At 56.9% G+C, this 18236-nt stretch overlaps 2 protein-coding genes across 5 annotated transcripts; one reads left to right on the forward strand and one right to left on the reverse strand.

Annotated features, from left to right (window-relative positions):
• Window positions 1-1754: 1754 nt before the first annotated feature.
• CFAP410 (cilia and flagella associated protein 410) lies at window positions 1755-8651 on the forward strand. Of its 4 annotated transcripts, none has more exons than XM_043963151.1 (7): window positions 1755-2083; window positions 2771-2789; window positions 3303-3349; window positions 4219-4448; window positions 5559-5733; window positions 6332-6536; window positions 7466-8651. In XM_043963151.1, exons 1-7 carry the CDS (start codon window positions 2007-2009, stop codon window positions 7592-7594), a joined length of 882 nt encoding a protein of 293 aa, XP_043819086.1. In that variant the 5' UTR covers window positions 1755-2006; the 3' UTR covers window positions 7595-8651. The 4 variants fall into 4 exon arrangements, with proteins under 4 accessions (XP_043819086.1, XP_043819088.1, XP_043819085.1 ...); XM_043963153.1 differs by having other exon boundaries at window positions 1758-2083; window positions 6332-6425; XM_043963150.1 differs by lacking the exon at window positions 1755-2083 and having other exon boundaries at window positions 2199-2789.
• A 6526-nt stretch (window positions 8652-15177) lies between these two features.
• On the reverse strand, window positions 15178-17898 carry LOC122725568 (gamma-crystallin B). Its single transcript, XM_043962750.1, has 3 exons — window positions 17756-17898; window positions 15806-16048; window positions 15178-15453 (listed from the first exon to the last, which is right to left on the reverse strand). The coding sequence occupies exons 1-3, from the start codon at window positions 17789-17791 to the stop codon at window positions 15178-15180; spliced, it is 555 nt and encodes a 184-aa protein (XP_043818685.1). The 5' UTR covers window positions 17792-17898.
• Window positions 17899-18236: the final 338 nt, after the last annotated feature.

The following is an 18236-nucleotide window of genomic DNA, read 5'->3' on the forward strand; positions in this document are numbered from 1 at the left end:
ACTGCAGATAGATGCTCCTAGAGGTCAGACCGCCTCTTCCTTGAGCCTGGATGGTGGCCAGTAATAGCCAGTGGCCAAACTGACCTTTGTTCCCCCAAGTGATTCACTTCTGTCCTTGTATCCGCATTGCCGGCCCACAGTAGGCACTTTATAAGAGCTTATCAGCTGACTGACCTACGGGCCAGCCACAGCTTCCCAGGAGTTAGAGCTGGAGGCCATCCCATTGTTCTCAAAGTCCTTAGAATCTAAAGTGATCTCAAGGGCCAGCATCAGGACATAGAGTCAGGAGAGATCAGACTCCCAGCTCTCTGGGAACTGGGAGAAGGAAGGGAGGGAGGGAGAAAGGGAGGAAGGGAGGGAAGAAGGAAAGGAGGAAGGGAGGGAGGGGGGAAGGAAGGAAAGGAGGAAGGGCAGGAGGAAAGAGGGAAAGGAACACATACTTCTATAACACTTACAATGGGCCAGGCACTGTGCTATGCCCTTTACAAACATTACTTCATTTGATGTTCACAATAACTTGCCTAAGCTGCTTCTAAAGAGGAAAGATACTGGCTTGCTTGGAGCCTGCTTGTGTCTGGTGTTTACTGGACTGGGGCAGCTGGGTAGCTCAGGGAATAGAGTGCCAGGCCTAGAGACAGAAGACCTGAGTTCCAATCTGTCCTCAGACACACACTAGCTGTGTGACCCTGAGTAAGTCACTTCACCCTGTTTGCCTCAGTTTCCTCATCTGTCAGAGGAGCTGGAGAAACACAAACCCTTCGAGTATCTCTGCCAAACGGGGTCACCACCTGAACCACAAAACTCAGCCACGGGGTGCTTCACAGTTGAACTTTTTTTTGCGGGTCGATAAGGGTTACGTGACATGCCCAGGGTCACACAGCTAGCTAGTAAGCGTCAAGTGTCTGAGGTCAAATTTGAACTCAGGTCCTTTCGTATCCAGGCCTGGTGCTTTATCCACTGCGCCACCTAGCTGCCCCCTCACAGTTGAACACTGCATTCAGGCAGAGCATCAACACTTGCGAAGGCACCTCCCTTCGCTTCTGACTCCAACCCTAGACAGCACGATTACCCCGGCGTTACGGGGTAAACTGAGGCACTGAGAGGGGCCCACAGCCAGGATGGAATTCAAACCCTGGGCTTCCCGGCCTCCCAAAGGCAGGGAGTCACAGAGAAGGGCCGGGAGCAACGGGACGGAGAGAGGCGGCCGGGTCAGTCACCCAGGCACCCGACCCGGGCTCCGCGCTAGGGACATCAAGCAGGTCCCTGCTCTGGGGGAGGGGCACACGCGGAACGTCCGCATCCACGGTGTCCCTGAATAGCCGAGTGCGTGGGAGCTCCCCGGGCGCAGGGGCCTCAGTTTCCCAGTCTGTAAAAAGGAGAGGGACTAGAGCCTGAGGACCCTTTCGCTGTGGCGAGGATCCAAGGGTCCCAGGGCTCCCCCGGGCCCCTTCGTGAGTGGGTTGGAACCCTGGCTTCTGACCTTCCTCCCTCCCTGACCGTGCCTATGTCTCTCGCCCTCCCTTGGACACCTCCCGAGCAGCCCCCTCTCTCGGGGGGAGCGGGGCTGCGGGCCCCCAGAGCGGGGCGGGACCGTCACTCAGGGCCAGGGCCGCCGCCCGACCGTGGGCCCCAGCCTAAACGCAGGAACAGCAGGGGAGCCAAATCGGAGCCGGGAGCTGAGCCTACCGAGCCTAGTGACCATGCGCAGGAGGGGGCGGGGAGAACGGCTGCATTCTGCACTGCGCAGGTCCCGGACCAAGCAGCGGAAGCGGGGGCCCGGTGGGAGGAGCCCGTTGCCTGCCACGTGACCCGCGCGGCCCTCCAATCCCGGCAAGCCGCGGAGCCCCGCCCCCTGGCTACGCTCAGGCCCCGCCCCTTAGAAACGTGCCGCCGCCCGCGGATGGAGCCGCCGTCAGGGTGCTCGGAGCGGCCCGTGGGTCCGTAGCTTGTTCGCTGACTCGCTCGCTGAGCCGGCGGCAGGCCGGCAGCTCGGGCTGGGGCAGGCCATGAAGCTGACCCGGAAAATGGTGCTGTCCCGGGCCAAGGCCTCGGAGCTGGAGAGCGTGAAGAAGCTAAACTGCTGGTGAGAGGGCGGGCCAGAATGAGGGCACGGCGCATGCGTCCCGGGGAGCGGCCTCTCCCCCCCCCCCCCCCCCGCCTCCCTCCAAGTGAAGGGGCTGAATTGCGCGTGCGCTCCACCATAGGCGGCGACTGGGGGGAGGGGGAAGGGTGCGGGGCGCGGAGAGAGAGTGGGCGAGCCCGTGGGGCCCGGCACCTCCGGGGCGGGGTCAGCAGGTGCAGGATTCAGCCTGCCCCCAACCCTGGCTTCCCCGTCTGCCTCAGTTTCCCCCTCTGTAAATGGGAGTCACAGTGATAGACCGCGCCCACCCCCCGGGGTTTCTGGTCACCCTCCCACGGGGCCGGCCCTCCAGCCTCCCCGGGGTCCGTCCGGAAGCGGGGCCCAGACCTGCTCTCTCTGGCTGCCGCCAGCCTGCTGGGCTGCCTCGACATGCCACGACAGCTACTGGGGCCCCCAGATCGTTTTCTTACCCTTGGGGAGTTGTTTGTGCACTCCCGCTCCCCTTGTTCAGATGGGTGGGAATGCCCAGGAGGCACTTGGGGGGAACCCAGGACTGCAGACGAGTTTCCCCTGCGCCTTCTTTGCTTTCTGGGTGGCCCCCTCTGGGGCCGGACTTGGACCCCATTTCTTGGTGATGCTCTTTTGGCCGGATTTTGAAAAACCTAGTGTTTGTCTTTCTTCTGTTCCCAGGGGTAGCCGTCTTACTGATGTAAGTGCTGCTGTGCTTTACTGGGCCCTTTCCTTAGCAAGGCCATGGAGCCTTTTCTTGGGGGTGGGGGGTGGGCTCACCTTTCATCTGTGGCCCCACCAAGCCTCTATCAGCCAGTGACATCATCCAGCCTCTCCCAAGTCCAGCTGAAGGGCCTCGTCTGCCCACTCCCCCTCCGATTCCTTCCTCCACTTTTCTTCCTGTGTTGGTGGGTCTGGGTCCTGCTCCCTGAAGCGGGGCCCCTGACACTGGAATATTTCTGAACATCAGCCAAGCCCAGGCTCTGGCTCGCTAACCCACCTTCCCCAGGGGGTCTTCCTCCTCCTTCTACCTGCACCCTTGGGCAGGGAGACAAGCCTGGGTGGGGAGGGCAGAACAAAGTGACCTGAAGCCCCACCTCAGCTAAGGGCCCCGTCTGGGTGGTCCCCTCCCCGTGGGGTCCGTAAGCAAAGGGAGGGGCGGCCCCACTGGGGAGGAGGGTCATCTTCATCTGTGGCATTCTTGCACTCCCAGATTTCCATCTGCCAAAGCTTGCCCAGCATCGAAGTGATCACACTCAGGTAGGTACCAGAACATCCCCTGCCAGGGCCCCGGGCTTGGGCAACCTCTCTGGGGCCCCTCCCTCAGCCCCTCTCTTGGGAGCATCTGCTGGTTTCGACAAAGGACTCACTCTGGGGGTGGGTGGGGGTGGGGGGTCTCAGCCTCTGTTTCTCTTGGTTGCTTATGTTCAGGCCTCTAGCCTGAGCTTGAGAGCCAGGTTACAAAGAGGTGAGTTGGAGGTGGAGGCAGACTGCAGGTGTAGACAGCTTTTTCTAGGAGTTTCCCCAAGAAAGAGAAGCGTAGAGGAATAATTCCTTGAGGGGTTGGCCAGGGCTAGTGATGATGTGGGGGTGGGAAGTGGGGGTTGGAAGCCCCTGCTTCTGGGTCCCTTTAAGTGAGTGGACAAGGACACGGGCACAGAGGGAAGGAGAAGTGTTGGACAAGGTGAGAGGGCAGACAGAGCTTCAGGGGTGCCAGGGACCTGCAGACGGCCTTTGGCAGGGGTCCCGGAGCCTGGCCTTCTGCCTCCCCTCCCCCACCCAGCCCAGAGATCCCCAGGACCTTCCAGGCAGGTCCCTCCTTCCTGGGGGCAGACGTTGGGCATTTGCATCACCACCTGTAAAATGGAGTTTTAAAGACAGGAACACCCTCCTGGGTTAGGAGGCCCGGGAAGGCCGCTGACCTGAGCGACGCTCCTGGTCTCCTCTTTGGCTCCACCATGGTCCGCCAGCATGCCTAGGGAAGACTGCCGGAGCTCACTGAGGCCAGTGCCCTGAGGGGAGGGGAGCTGGCAGAAGGCCGCCAGCCTGTAGGAGAGTTTGCCCAGTGCCAAGCCAGGCCGGGCTGAGTGCCCTGGGCCCTTGGGCATCGACCCTTTCACTTGGCACAGTGTCAATAGCATCTCCAGCCTGGAGCCCGTGAGCCACTGCCTGAACCTGAGCGAGCTCTACCTGCGGAAAAACAGCATCCCCAGTCTGGATGAGCTCTTCTACCTCAAGGACCTGCCCCGCCTGAGGGTCTTGTGGCTGTCGGAAAACCCCTGCTGCGGGCCTGACCCCCGGCGCTACCGCATGACCGTGCTGCGCAACCTGCCCAGTCTGCAGAAGCTGGACAACCAGAGTAGGTGGGGCGGCGGGGGAGGTGGCCCGTGGGGACTCACTCCTCAGAGCCCTCATCTTGGGTCAGACGGGGTGGGGGGGTGCTCGAGCTGTGTGGGAGGGGCCTTTGGGATCAGCCAGTCTAGCCCCTCATCTTTGCGGTTATAGTCAAGTCATCTCAGTGACATCTGACACTCTGGACCCCACAGAGATCCTAGAGGGGCCGGCCATTTTACAGATGAGGAGACAGGCAGACAGCTGGTCAGTGTCTGAGACTTGACTCCCAGGCCTGCTGCCCAGAGGAGGGAAGGGGCTTGCTCGGGGTCACCCATCACTTTGTCTGCTCTTACCATGGCTTCTCAGGGAGCCCCCAGGCAGCAGGAGCTGGGCCTCAGTTTCCTCGTCTGGAAAATGGGGGACCCTTCCAGCCTTGGTCTGCGATCCTCTGATTAGCTTGTGTGCACAAGCATATGCACACACACACCCACTGCCATGTGTCTTAGTCATGAGCCACATCCAGCTCCTTGGGAGAGTCTGGTGTTTGCACAAACCCCAGTTATGCCCGGCAGGAAGGGAGTGAACCTCTGGGGAACGGGGCAGGGGCTTCCCATCCATCCTAGGGCAGGCGCCTTCCCTGGCTTTGGAGAGCTCAGTACACCAGGCCCTTAATGCATGAGGGGAGGGATCCCTGAGTCTGCGCTGCTGCTCTGCAGCAGGGCAGAAGAATTGGACCTGGGGGAGGTGACAAGTCTCACACTGCCACACCCTTTGATTCAGGTGAGCCAGGCAGAGAAGGCAGGGAGGGGCAGGGACCCCCTCCTGGGGGCCGTGTCCGTGGCCTAGGAGGAGGCACCAGGGCAGCCCGTGGGCCTCCTGCCCTGGCCTTGGGTCACCCCCAGCCATGGATTGGCCCCAGGAGAACATTGGACTGAGCCAGGTGTGATTCTATAAGGACACGATAACAACGCCCACCAGAAGAGGGTCACACAAACACTGGGATGACCAGGCCCTGGCCTCTCCTTGGTCGCCCAGGTTGAAAAGGGTGTGTTCGGTGCCCAACCCAGTCACTTCTCTGGGGTGGGGCATCTCCCAGAACGACTCTGGGGACATCGGGTCTCTGCTCGCCCCACAGGTGTCACTGAAGAAGAGCTGTCTCAGGCCTTGATTGAGGGTGAGGAGATCACGGCTGCACCGGCCCGGCAAGCCTCCGAAAACGGTCATGCCGAGCTCTCCTGTGAGCTGAGCACCGTTGACTCATCCGCAGACATGGAGAGCGACCTGCTCAGTGACAGCATGGAGGAGACCAAGTGAGCCTCTCCCTTGGCCCCAGGACAGTCAGCCTGAAGTCACAGGGGCACCTCGAGAGGGCTGGCCTGGGCTCCATGGAGTGGTGCCACCTCCAGGCCCTGGGAGGTCCTGCAGGGACCCCACCCCAGAGAAGTGACTGGGTCTGGCACCACAGTGGCTGAAGCCCAGCCTGAGAAGCCCTTGGCCTCATGTGGCAGGCACAGTGCTCAGGGCTGGGGCTGGCAATATCATTGGCATGTGTGGGGTACCCCCGGGCAAGTCAGTTCCTCTGCTTCCTCCAGCTGCAATAGTGGCGGAGACTTGCCCGGGGACTCACCCAGAGACCAGCCTTCTGGCCCCGCCTCACCAAGCATGCGCAGCCTAAAGGGAATAAATGCCAGGGGCTGGGGAGGGGGCAAGGTGAGGCCGGCAAGCAAAGGACCTGGGGAGCAGAGAAGGCCTGGCAGGCCTGGGTCACAGCCCGTGCAGAGGCCTGGAGGTGGGAGCAGGCAGGAAGGACTCGAGGGCTTTCCTTGCTCCCCAAGGGAACCTTCAGACCAAGGGCAGCCCCCAAAGCTGCCCCTTCCCTCATGCCCATCATTTTCTCCCTTTGCCCAGCAAAATCCGGGAGCAGCTTGGCATGAAGCCCCTGCCCAGGGACCGGTTTTCCTCCTTCTCCCCAAGAGCCTCAGTCAGTAGCCGAAAGAAGAGGGTGAGTGTGCCTGGGAGCACTCTCCTGTGTGCCCAGTGCGAGGACAGGCCTGTGGGAGCCCTGGGGCTCCCCACTTATCCGGAGGCCGGACTTCTGGCAGCGCCCCCTGAAGTGAGTGAAAAAGCATCTGCGTTCGCTGCCACCGCCCGGGCCCGAGGCCAGGTCCTCCAGCTCTGGCACTGGGCCTGATGGGCATTAGCGGAAGACCCAGACTCGTGTGGGGCCAAGAAGGGGCAGCAGGCAGTGAGGTAGAGGAGAGCCAGGGATGGAGCCCTCTGTAAGGCAGGCAGGGGAGGGGGTGTCCTAGGGAGATTTTCTCCAAAACGAGTTAAGAGAAGAAGCGTTGCTTCTCAGAGGAGCGAATGTTGAGAACTGTCCCCATAGCAGATCTGGAGTAGACCTGGCGGGTAAACAAGGTGCGGGGGCTGTCTGTCTTTAAAGATGGCGCCTGCATAAAGTGGGAGTATGTGGCATGGACCCAAGGCCTGGCTCCCCGGCCCTCTGGCTGACAGGCAGCTGAGGCTCCCACTCACATCCAGAGCCAAGCTCAGGATCAGCTGAGCTTGTCATTGTGCCAGCCAAGGCCCAGCAGTCAGCATTTATTAACCACCTACTGTGTGTTACACCTGGCCCATGGGGTGGAAAACAATCGCTGAGCAGGAGACCCCTGGTTCCAGTCACCCAAGCCTCCTGGGCCACCATCTCTGTAGGTCTGGCCTCCTCCACGTTGTTTTTGCCTTCCCTGGTGCAGATCACCACCCATCCATGACCCATTCTGGGAGGGTGGGGGGTTGTCCGTGTTTTCTTCCTGGCAGGCTCTGGGTGTATCTGCGCTGGGACAGGGCAGGCTGGATGTTCCCTCCCCGCTCTGAGTAGTGCTTGTGAAGGGGGATGGAAGAGGACCCTCTTCCCACCCACAGCCCATGAATGACTTCTTCCTACAGGAAGCACCAGGGCAGAGGGACCTGGGTGTGGCCATGAGGAGCCACTCAGGGGGAAGGGGATGATTATGTTTGGGGTTCCCTTTCCTTTCTCCACAGAACAACATCCTCAATGCTGTCCTGCTGCTTCTGAAGGAACTGGACGCTAAGGGACTGGAAGTTGTCCAGCAGACAGTCGGCCACCGCCTCCAGGCCCTTCGGAAACCAGAGCTGTCTGAAGAACGCTAAGGTTCTGGGCTGCTGTGTCCACCTGAAGGTCATCCACTGCAGCCTGACCCCAACCGAGCTGGGAGGGGCTGGGTCTGTGCCTCTTCCTTGGACAGCTCCTTGTGGTCAGTGTGCCCCAAGGCTATTCCCCACTTGGATGGCCAGCACCCTAAAGGGACAAACTGTGGTGCCCAGAGAGAGGAGGCTCTGAGTCTGTCCAAGACCTTGTTTCCAGAGCTCACTCTTGTATGTGAATATTGGGGATCCAGGCCTTGGGAAAAGCTGGTCCTTTTAAATCCAAGCTTTCCCACTGGGCGACAGGGAAGTCATCTGGTGATGGGAGTCTCCGAGGCCATTGTTCCCAAGCCCAGTCTCCCAGGTAGACAGGGATTGTTCAAAGTGTCCTTGCGTTCAGCATGGCCCTGCCCATCTGGTGGGGCTAGAAAGACCCACAGCGAGAGCCCAGCTTCCAGGGAGCATTCCAGTCATAGGGTTTCAGCTGAGCCCCTGTCTGGGCACTCAAGGAAGAATACAGTGGCTTCTCTCTTCCTCTTCAGTCATGTGCTAGGCTGACCGGGAGAGCAACAGCACCCTCAGAAATGGGTCTCCAGGCTCTCTGGACATCCATGTGCCTGTAGGCCATGAGGAAGGAAGAGGGACATCAGTGCTCAGTGCCAATTACCCTTTGTCAGAAGGTCTGAAGCTCTCAGAGCGTCGGGGGTCTTTCCTCCAGTTGAAGGGCCCCCACTGGGAGAGTCTGACCAAAGTTTGTTGCCTAAGTCTTGGGGCTTTTGGATTGTTTCAAATATGGATTCCTCACGGTTGACCCCTTCTAAGGGGGATCCTTGTGAATTGCTTAGCTTTGACCCTGAATTTGATGGGAATGGTCATCAATGGTGGACCACAGAAGAGCCACGGCAGCATCAGTGGCATGTGGCTGTCTGTTGGAATGGCCAGCTCTTATGTTTTCTGGGAAAGAATCACCTTGGAGGGGAGGGGCACACTGATTGTCCTTTCTTTAGCCTTCCTCTAACGATCGTCTGAATCTTAGTAAAATAAGCCATTTTTCCGAACAGCAGATGGGGGTTGTCTTTGACTCTTTTTTGGCTAGCGGTACTTCCTGTGGGACTGCCGTAAGGTCGGGCCGTCCACTTGCCCCTCGGCCTTGCACTCAAGTCAAGGGACAAGAACACGTGGCCACTGGGCAGGAGAAAGAAATCAATGGACATTCCTTCAGAAAATCAGCAGTATGGTCATGTGAATGAGCATCTGACTGTGCCACCTCAGGCACCTGTGGCTTCCTTGATACTGTGCCAGATGCCAGTGCAGTGTACCAACAATCTGGAACTGCTCCCTTGTTACGCCCATGGCAGTGGGCCCAGGTTGGCGTTGGACACCAGCCAGGACAGCATGCGGACCCAGACCCCGATATGGCAGTGGTATAGATGTGGTTGCCCATCTGACCATGGCCAAAACAACAAGGAAGAGGCGGCCACTCTGCTGTGGCCAAAGGGCCGCTGCCACTGATCCCAGCCAAGCCTTGTGGTTAACTGTGGCCTCTGCTAGTGCACGAACCTGCCATCCATAATGGTGGGCACCAGGCCCAGAGGTGCCACAACCCAGATCACCTAAAGAATTTGTGGGTGTGGTTGTCACACTGGTGATGTCTGCAGACAGTGAAGAATGAGAAGGCCAGAAAGCCGGACTTCGGCTCCCACAAGTTTCCTACATCATCTCGTTAGAGACGCAACTTTGAGCCTTTGGCCAAGGGCCCCGTGTGTGGATTTCAGTTCGGTATTTGCATCTCTTCTGATAACCTGTGGATAGAGCTAGAAAAAGCAACCACACTAGCTGTCATTTCTTAGCTCCACAGCTTAGTTTCAGTGACCAGCCCCATAGAGCCATGGCTCACCCACAGAGCTCAGCCTAGACTCTCCAGTGGAATGTCCCCAAGCTCTGCCCTTGGCCCTCCCCAGTTCTGTGAGGGGTTTTTTTTTTGTTGTTTTGGGGTTTTTTTTTTACCAGTAGTTTGAATAAAAGCATTGAACAGTCTGCTTTACAAGCAGAGGTTCTCAAACTTGGTCTCAGGCCCCGCTTAGACACTTAATTATTGAAGATCCCAAAGAGCTTTTGTTGATGTGGGTTATACCTATTGATATTTACCATATTAAGAATTAAAATCAGCAACTTAAAAATGAATGTAAAATATTAATAAATCTATTACATGTTAACAATTTTAATTTAAAACTATTTCCCCCTCCAAAATAGTGAGGAGATGTTGTTTCACAGCTTTGCAATTTCACTAATGTCTGGCTTTGTCAAAGACAGCCAGATTCTCATTTCCTTTCTTGCATTCGATTTCCTGCAGTATCTAATTTTGGCCACCCTCACCCTGCTATGTGGTTGGAAAAGAGAGAAGTAGATGCATCAGATCACCTAGGATCAGGCACCAACCTGGCATCATCCTGTGTTGTGTTAATATTTATTGGTCTGTCTTTGAAAGTATTACTTTGTGCCTCATTCATTTGGAAAATGTGGGTTCCCTGAGTTACGTGGATCTTATACATGTTGGCACATTTCATTATACAGTGGCAAATGGTGGGTTTGGGGGATCACATGTGTTAATATCAACACAGAATCGGAAAGGTCTTTAAAGGTTGGGAATCTGCCAAGTTCACAGTGGCAGGTAGAAGTCTTCCAAAATTCTAAATTTCATTTGAATTTTATCACTGGTGACAAATAGAATCAGTTGTTTACTCTGAAGTAACAGACTCACTTGGTTCATTTTTTAGAAGACATCTGCCAAACACCAGAGGGGAATGACTAGCATTTGTCTGTCACTCTTACAAGTAAAAATGGTGTTCCCTGAAAAAAGTGGCCACCCAGCTGGCCACAAAAGGGCTTTCTTTTTGTCAGGGAGCAGAAAAGCTTTCCCCACCTCTTCCATTCCACCCCACAGAGAGAGAGCATGCCTGCCCACAAGGGCCAAGGCTAAGTGGAAGTACATTGCCTCCTCAAGGACATTCTTAAGTAAAACTGGACTTCTTGTTTTTTCCTGGAAGTATGCTTAGTGCCCCTGTCTTGACTGGTGGAAAGGCAGCCCTGGCAGCTTGCTTTGCCATCAGGGCTGATGTTGGAATAGTGGCTCCAAGATAGCTCAGAAAATTCAAGCACATCATCACGGGATATTTTACCTCCCCTTGTATTTGTTGGGCACGTCTGGAGATGCATCCATTTGTAAGGCTAAAGCATCAACCATTCTTGTTAATGAGATGCTCAGTCTTCCTGTTTACGGGCCAGTCATCCATTTCCAGGTCATGAAACCTCTGAGAGAATGGGTACAGGAGCGGCTAGGTGGCGCAGTGGATAGAGCATCGGCCCTGGAGTCAGGAGTACCTGAGTTCAAATCCGGCCTCAGACACTTAACACTTACTAGCTGTGTGACCCTGGGCAAGTCACTTAACCCCAATTGCCTCACTAAAAAGAGAGAATGGGTACAAAATGAAAATGGGTTTGACCTCAAGGACCCCTTGAAAAAGGTTCCCCCAGAGGTCCATGGGCCCCATTTTGAGAATACCATCTAACAAAGTTGTAGATGACACGTAGGAACTAAAACAATCTCAGGGCCTGGAAGAATAGGCAAACTCAAAGGCAACAAAATGTCCTAAGTGTGATTTCCTTCACTTGGGTCAAAAAATCAGCTTCACAGGTACAGAGCAGGGCTTGATAGCTGTCACGACATAGCAATTCATGGGGAAAGATCTGGGGCTTTAAGTCAACTGTGATCTCACTAGCAGATGGGTGTGGTGGTCAAGACAGCCAATGGGACTTTATACTTCATTAAGAGAGACAGAAGGCCAGGACTGTCCTCTGTGCAGATTCTACTAGTGTATGATGCTCTGTTCTGCCCTCCATCCACATTTTTGGAAGGACATGGGCAAAAATAAGTGCTTCATTTATAGAGCATTTCAGGGTTTGCAAAACGTTCGGACATTTTGTGTCAGAGGTGGGAAGTAGTAGAAGTGCTATTTCTCTGTCTCTGTCTCTGTGTCTGCCTCTGTCTATGTCTAGTGCGCTCTCTCTCTCTCTCTCTCTCTCTCTCTCTCTCTCTCTCTCTCTCTCTCTCTCTCTCTCTCTCCCCCTCCCTCCCTCCCTCCCCCCCTTCTGTGTGTCTCTCTCCTTCTGTCTCTGTGTCTCTGTCTGCCTGTCTAGTTCTCTCTGTCGCCTCTTCCGTGTCTCTCTGTTTCTCTATCTGCTCTTCTGTCTCTCCTTCTGTATGTCCATCTCTCTCCCTCTTTCTCTCCCCTTCTGTATATGTCCCTCTCCTTCTGTTTCTCTGCCTCTGTCTCTGTCTCTCTGTCTTTCTCTGTCTCCCCCCCACACTTCTGTGTGTGTCTTTCTTCCTCTCCCTCTCTCCATCTTTCCCTCTCCATTGTAGGTGAGGAATCAGACCCTAAGAGGTGGTTCCTTGCCTGTGATAAGTTGGCTGTGTCTAAGGCAGTCCAGGTCACTCCCACCTCCTGCATGCTGTCTCTTGTCCCCCCCCCCAACCCCCCACCCCAGTCATGCCTCAAGTTTCGAGACTATATTACCAGCGCAGGATGTTCAATAACACCTTATCTTCAAGTACTTGGTTGAAAGGCTTCTGGACTCTGAGAACACCATGACTGGGACCTCTGTGCCTTTTTGGCCACCCCCTCCCCCATAGCACTAGTTGTTCCTTGAGGGTGGCCACTGTCTTTTCTTCTGTGTGGCACCACTGCTAAGCGTGCCTGTCACAGAAAAGGCGCTTAATAAGTGAAACCTGAACTGACTTGCTTTGACTCAGGACCGGAGAGCCCTGTCCGAGGTCCTGAAAAGCTGTCTGGTGCACCCTTCTGTTGGCCCCAGAGGTCAGAGCCCTGAGGAGCCCCGGAGACACCACAGGGCCTCTTGGGGAGGAACCTCCTGGGGAGGGGGCATGAGGCCTTTGTAGACAGGCTGGCTGTAGCTCCTCTGGCTCATCTCTGGGTGTTCTTGGGAAGTCTCCCAGTCTGGTGGAGACATTTCCCTACAAGTGGCTGTCTTGCATGTTGGAGTAGAAAGCAGAGTCTTTGGGGAGAAGACGAGTTCTCTGGAGTGGTGATGGATGCAGATGTGGCCGTGGGTCTGCAGCCTCCAGGAGCCTCAGCGACCACATTTCCCGAGTTCTGTCTCTGGCTCTCATCCACACCCTGAGCTAGGAGAGGTGGGCAGCCCTGGCAGAGGTGGTCACTACAACCTGAACTGGCTATTGAGCGCTGACTATTGAGCAAGGCAGCTAGGGGCAAAAGGCCTGGAGAATTCTCTGCCCCCACAGGAATCCATTCTCCAATAATGGAGAGTTGGGGAACAGAGCTCTGCCTCTTTGGAGAAGGGGCATGTCATTGGTGAGTGTATTTCCCCAGAGACCAAGTTCTCACAAGGGAGGGACCAGGCATTTAAATGTTCTAAAGAATAGTATTGTGTGTGTTGTGGGCATCCTCAGGTAATTAAGACAACTGAACATGGCATCATTTCAGTGGACGCCAGGACCAGGGCTGGCATCCTCATTGTCTTCCTGTTGTCTCTCGGATGAACAACAAAATCTCTACCTGACGTTTTTTGTTGTTTGGTTGTTTTTCAGTCACATCAGTCTCTTCCTGACCCCATCTGAGGTTTTCTTGGCAAAGATACTGGAGTGGTTTGCTATTTCCTTCTCCAGCTCATTTTATAAATGAAACTGAGGCAAACAGGGCAAAGTGACTTGCCCAGGGTCATACAGCTAATAAGTGTCCGAGGCAGGATTTGAAGTCCAGCCCTGATGCTTTGGCCACTGAGCCACATGACATTTAAGACCTTTGTAATCTGGCTCCCACCTCTTTCTAGGGCTGCTCCCCATACCCTCCCCATTGCAGCCAAACTGGCCCACGCACAATTTCCCCACAATGGCAGTCTGTGCTGGACATGGGCTGTCCCCAGGGTCTGCCATGCCCTCCCTCCCCCTCCTCCTGATGCCAGTTCCCTTTCAGGAAGGCTCTGCTCTGGCCAGTGCTACCAGTCCTGGGGCCCCCTGGTGGGTGCTCTCCCCCTCTAACTACAGCTCTTGGAGGGCAGAGACATGCATGATGTTGTCTGGCACAGCCTGGTGCCAGGGAGGGAGTGACTCCCTCCCGTTCACCGTGTTCTGTATCTCTCAGCACTCAGCCCCATGCAAAGCCATTTGGAAGAAAAGTTCCCCCAAACATCATCCAACCGTATGCTGAGAACAGGGTTATTCTAGCACCCCTCACTCCTACTAGGCCTGGCCCCCGTGTGGCCCAGTGTGGTGCGGCCCTGCTCATGCCAGGGCCCAGCCACCACCAGCAGCACCACCGAGAAAGCATGGCTCCCCGAGAGAAGGGTCTCCTCTCTTTCCCCACCCATGCACCCATGGACCTCCGAGAGGCGGGGAGCTGCCGCCACCTCCTCCTGGAGCCCAGCTGTGGTCAGCTGTAAACAAGGGCCCATTCCTGGGAGAATGGGTGGTGCCACACAACTTTCTGCAGGTCCCCCCCTTTGGGGTGTGGCTCCACTGATGCTGGAAGCCCCCCACCAGCACAGATGTGCCTCCTCTAGGCCTGGAGCCCAGAGCGAAGTCCTCCCAACAACTCAGCTGGATGCCTCCCCCAGCCATTGTTGTCTGTCTTCCTACTGAGTCACACGTAGCCGAACCAGGAGAGGTGGCGGTCAGCCAGCAACAAGAGGGGTCATCCTCACATTTACCTGCAGGGGGACTTTGGCTGTCCAGGGAACCCATTTCCTCCAAGGGGCCCCTGCCTGCCCAGGCCGTCAGAAGCTCAGCCTAGATGTGGGGATGGCCAGGTTTGTCCCATACAGAACTCAACGAAGCACTTCCTACTCGGCTGGTATCCTGACATCCTCCCAGGGGCAGCAGAAGAGTCTAGCAGAGGTATTTGGGGGAGGGGAGAGCCCTGACCCTGGGGGAGGGTCTGCAGCAGCATCCAGAGGGCATGATGGGAGTAAGGCTGGCAAGGGAATGGGGCCAAATGTGCCACGGAACATGGCCAAGCGGGGGGTGACTTGGTCAAACCTCTCTGCCTCCGGAAGATTGCTGGGCCACTGAGGGGCATGAGCAAACACAGGGAGAGAAACCAGTTAGGAGACTTTCTACTAGACCAGGTCAGATGGAAGAGCTGGAAAATCTGGATGACCTTGTAAACCGTCATACCTTCAAGGGACTGAAGCCTAGCTCTTAGAAGGGATTTGCCCAAAGGCACTCAGCTCCTGTGGGGCGCCCCCTTCAGCAGGTCACACTGACCCACTCCCCATCGCCAAGCTCTACCGCTCATTTCTGGTGGGACAGAGAAAAGTCATTTCCCTCTTGTTGCCTCAGTTCACCCTTCTGTAATTTCAGGCAAACTACTCCTGAGTTGGGACACACAGAGCAGTAGCCACCGCCTCTCCCGAGAAATGGTGTGTGGGCTTAGCCTCCCCCTTTACTAAATGTTCTAGCTAATGAATATTGGAATTAGAGTCACGGTGAGCAATAAATACTTTTATTGAGTTTGGAAAGAATCGAACTGAGCAGCCCCGCAGGCAGGTGCCTAACTGCTGTCCACGGCCCGCCGGAAGGAGCCCAGCACCGCGGTGCCAGCCCCCCACTCGCTGTGCCGCCGGTACTCACCAGGCCGCAGGAAGTACTGGCGGCCCTGGTAGTTGGGCTGCTCATAGAGGACCCAGTAACCGTCCAGGACGTTACAGGACAGGACGTCCCTCTGGTGGAAGTGGTCATGGACAGACGGACAGTCCTCGGTGAACTCCATCATCTGCCCTGCACAGTTCTCCCTCTCATAAATCCTCATGCGGTAAGAGCCTTCGTGCTGCAAGGGCAGAAAGTGGGCAGCCCTGAGCTGGGGACCCCAGTGGGGGCCCTGGCTGCCTGGCATCTGAGCAGGGTGCCCCAGTGGGGGCCCTGGCTGCCTGACATCTGAGCTGGAGGCCACAGTGGGGGCCCTGGCTGCCTGGCATCTGAGCGGGGGGCCACAGTGGGTCCCTGGCTGCCTGGCATCTGAGCTGGGGGCCACAGTGGGGGCCCTGGCTGCCTGGCATCAAGCCCACCCTTCATGAGAACTGCCCAGAGGCCACAGAAGGCCCACGGACCTTGCTGAGCTGGGGGCCCACCCCCTTCCTCCTAGACTGTGCTAAGACAGCAGAGGTCCCTAGGGAACTCACCCTGGGCACCAGACGGCAGGAGCGGATGGAGTCGCTTGTGCCCATCCACTGGCGGTAGTCTGAGTACTCGCCACGCCGCAGAAAGTACTGGCACCCTTTGTAGCTGGGCTGCTCATACAGGACCCAGGAGCCGCTGTCCACCCGCACTGAGTTGCAGCGGCTGAAGTAAGCCTGCAGGTCGGCACAGTCACCGCTGCATTCATAGCAGCGGCCCTGGAAATGACGGTCCTCATAGAAGGTGATCTGCGGGGAGAGAGCAGGCAGGGTCAGGGTCCAAGCCAGGGGCTGCCTCCAGGCCCCGGAGCCACTAGAAGGGGCCTCAGAACTTTCCCAGTCCAATGCCTCCACTTTGCGGAGAGGGAAACTGAGACCCCGCGAGGATCAGTGATAGCCAGCATGTTCCACCAGTTTTCTCCATGAACCCCTGCAACCAACATGCTCGGTGGCTGAGGCGAGAGCTGGGCCATGGGAGGCCACGCAGGGGCCATCTCCCTGACTGTCTCTCTAGACCAGGGCTACCCAACCAGCCCCTGTGCCTCGCTCAGCCTTTTCCTCTTCTCCCTGCTCACAGCTGCCCAGGCCACACTGGCTACCTTGTCTACACAGCAGGTCCCCCCTCGGCCTCCCCTCTCCCCCCTCACAGCTGCCCAGGCCACACTGGCTACTTTGCCCTGCACAACTGGGTCCCCTCCCCGGCCTCTCCTCTCCCATTTGCCCGGGCACACTGGTTACCTTGCCCATATTGCAGGAATGCTCGGGGCAGAAGCAGGTGGCCCCAACTGCCTGGGCTACCCCTCTTTATAGCCCCATCCCACCCCCAACTTTCTGGGTCAGCACCCTTTCAATGGGGGATTTGCAACAGTCCGGAGTCAGCAGTCAATAGCCCATGCCCCCTGGGGGGCTTTGCTGAGCTTGGCACTTCCTTTGTGTGTGGAGGGTTGGGACCCCCCATGGGAATGATTCTCGACGCTGAGCATTTTACTTTGGGGAAGGCAAAGCCTTTTCATTGCCGGATGACTGAGCTGAAATGACCTAGAATAGCCACTCTCAGAAAGAATCCAGCCAAGCTGCCCCTTCCCCCAGGCTCCCACTTCCCCCACACTGTGAGACTCTGGCCCCGGACCACGTGGCCTAAAAGCCAAGGTCCCCTCAGAGACCCACCTCCTTCTGTCCATACATCCGAGGTGGATGAAGGGAGGGGAAGCCCTTTGATCCTCACAGTGACCCCACATGACCCTCTCAGCACAGTCTGCCAGTCTTGAACCCCCCGAGCCCCGCCCCCCCCCCCCCCGTCCCTTCTCCCTGCTCCCTCCTCCCTTCCTGGAGCTTGAAGCAAGTAAGTCCCGGGACCTCCTTCTTAGGCCCCCTGGGCAGCTCAAGGTGGCTTTCTTCACCATCTTCTTGGAACCCTCCCACCTCTCCCTCATCCTCCCCAACCCCTCCCTTGATCCTCTCCTCCCCTCGGCTTTCCCTTGTTCATCTCTCTTCTGCCCAGTGTAGGGCTTTCTTGGTGGAGGCTGTACAAGAAAGCGCCCACTTTCTCCCCTCCCACTCTCTTCTAAACTCCCGTCATTCCCCCCAAACCGCCCTCTCCGGTGAGGGACCAAGCCCAATGGCCTTTCCTTCGTCCTCCCTCTCCATGACCTCTCTGTAGCCTCAGCCGCCTCTCGTCCCTCGAGGATTGTAGGTCTCCCTCCTCTCTGGGCTCTCCTCCTCCAGATCACGGCCCCTAACAGTGGGTGGCCCTCAGGCTCCATCCTCCTGGACTGCCTCACCCTGGGATCTCCTTAGCTCCCATGGACTGAATGGCTATTTCTATGCCCATCTACCTGGGCATTCCCAACTGTCTTCCCGGCATCTCAAACTGGACATCCGGTAGACCCGCCCCCCTTCCCTGTCACTAGAGGGGGCACCCCCATCACCCCCCACATCCAGGCTGGTCGATGTCACCTCTCCGATATGCCCCCACCCCGTGCAGGTCCTCATCACCTCACCCCTGGACCATTGCAGTAACTGCTGGGCTGGGTGGGGGCTGGCCTCAATCCTCCAATCTGTCCTTTTTCTAGCACACAGGCCCGCCACCCCCTCACTCAATAAATTCCAGGGGCTCCCCACGGCCTCTCCTCCCTCTCCAATCTTCTTCCGCCTTACTTCCTGAGACACCAGCTTCCTGGCTGCAGCCCTCAGGCCTGAACACTTCCCCTTTATTCCAACCACTGACCTCCCTGGCCTCCTTTAAGTCCCAACTGCAATCCCACCTCCTACACACTTATTTAGATGTTGTCTCCTCCATTCATGTGAGGCAAGAGCTTTTTGTATGCCTGGCACATAGTAGGTGCTTAGTGTTTATGAGACTGTGCTGTGATAGAGGGCTCACAGGAGGGGGCAGTGCCAAGGGGCCCGTTTGGACTGGATCAAAGGAACAGAGAGC

Source organism: Dromiciops gliroides, chromosome 4 (genome assembly GCF_019393635.1).
Source record: "Dromiciops gliroides isolate mDroGli1 chromosome 4, mDroGli1.pri, whole genome shotgun sequence".
In the NCBI taxonomy this organism is placed as follows: domain Eukaryota; kingdom Metazoa; phylum Chordata; class Mammalia; order Microbiotheria; family Microbiotheriidae; genus Dromiciops; species Dromiciops gliroides.

Bases quoted from the DNA above. Each gene is read 5' to 3' on its own strand.
- CFAP410 (XM_043963150.1), top strand. From the start codon at position 2,592: ATGGGTGGGAATGCCCAGGAGGCACTTGGGGGGAACCCAGGACTGCAG. The intron at 4,449-5,558 runs GTAGGTGGGGCG...CTCGCCCCACAG, and splicing joins GCAGAAGCTGGACAACCAGA to GTGTCACTGAAGAAGAGCTG. The intron at 6,537-7,465 runs GTGAGTGAAAAA...CTTTCTCCACAG, and splicing joins TTCTGGCAGCGCCCCCTGAA to AACAACATCCTCAATGCTGT.
- LOC122725568 (XM_043962750.1), bottom strand. From the start codon at position 17,791: ATGAGGACCTGCACGGGGTGGGGGCATATCGGAGAG. The intron at 16,049-17,755 runs GTGACATCGACC...CTCTCCCCGCAG, and splicing joins GGTGGGGGCATATCGGAGAG to ATCACCTTCTATGAGGACCG. The intron at 15,454-15,805 runs GTGAGTTCCCTA...CTGCCCTTGCAG, and splicing joins CCTGCCGTCTGGTGCCCAGG to CACGAAGGCTCTTACCGCAT.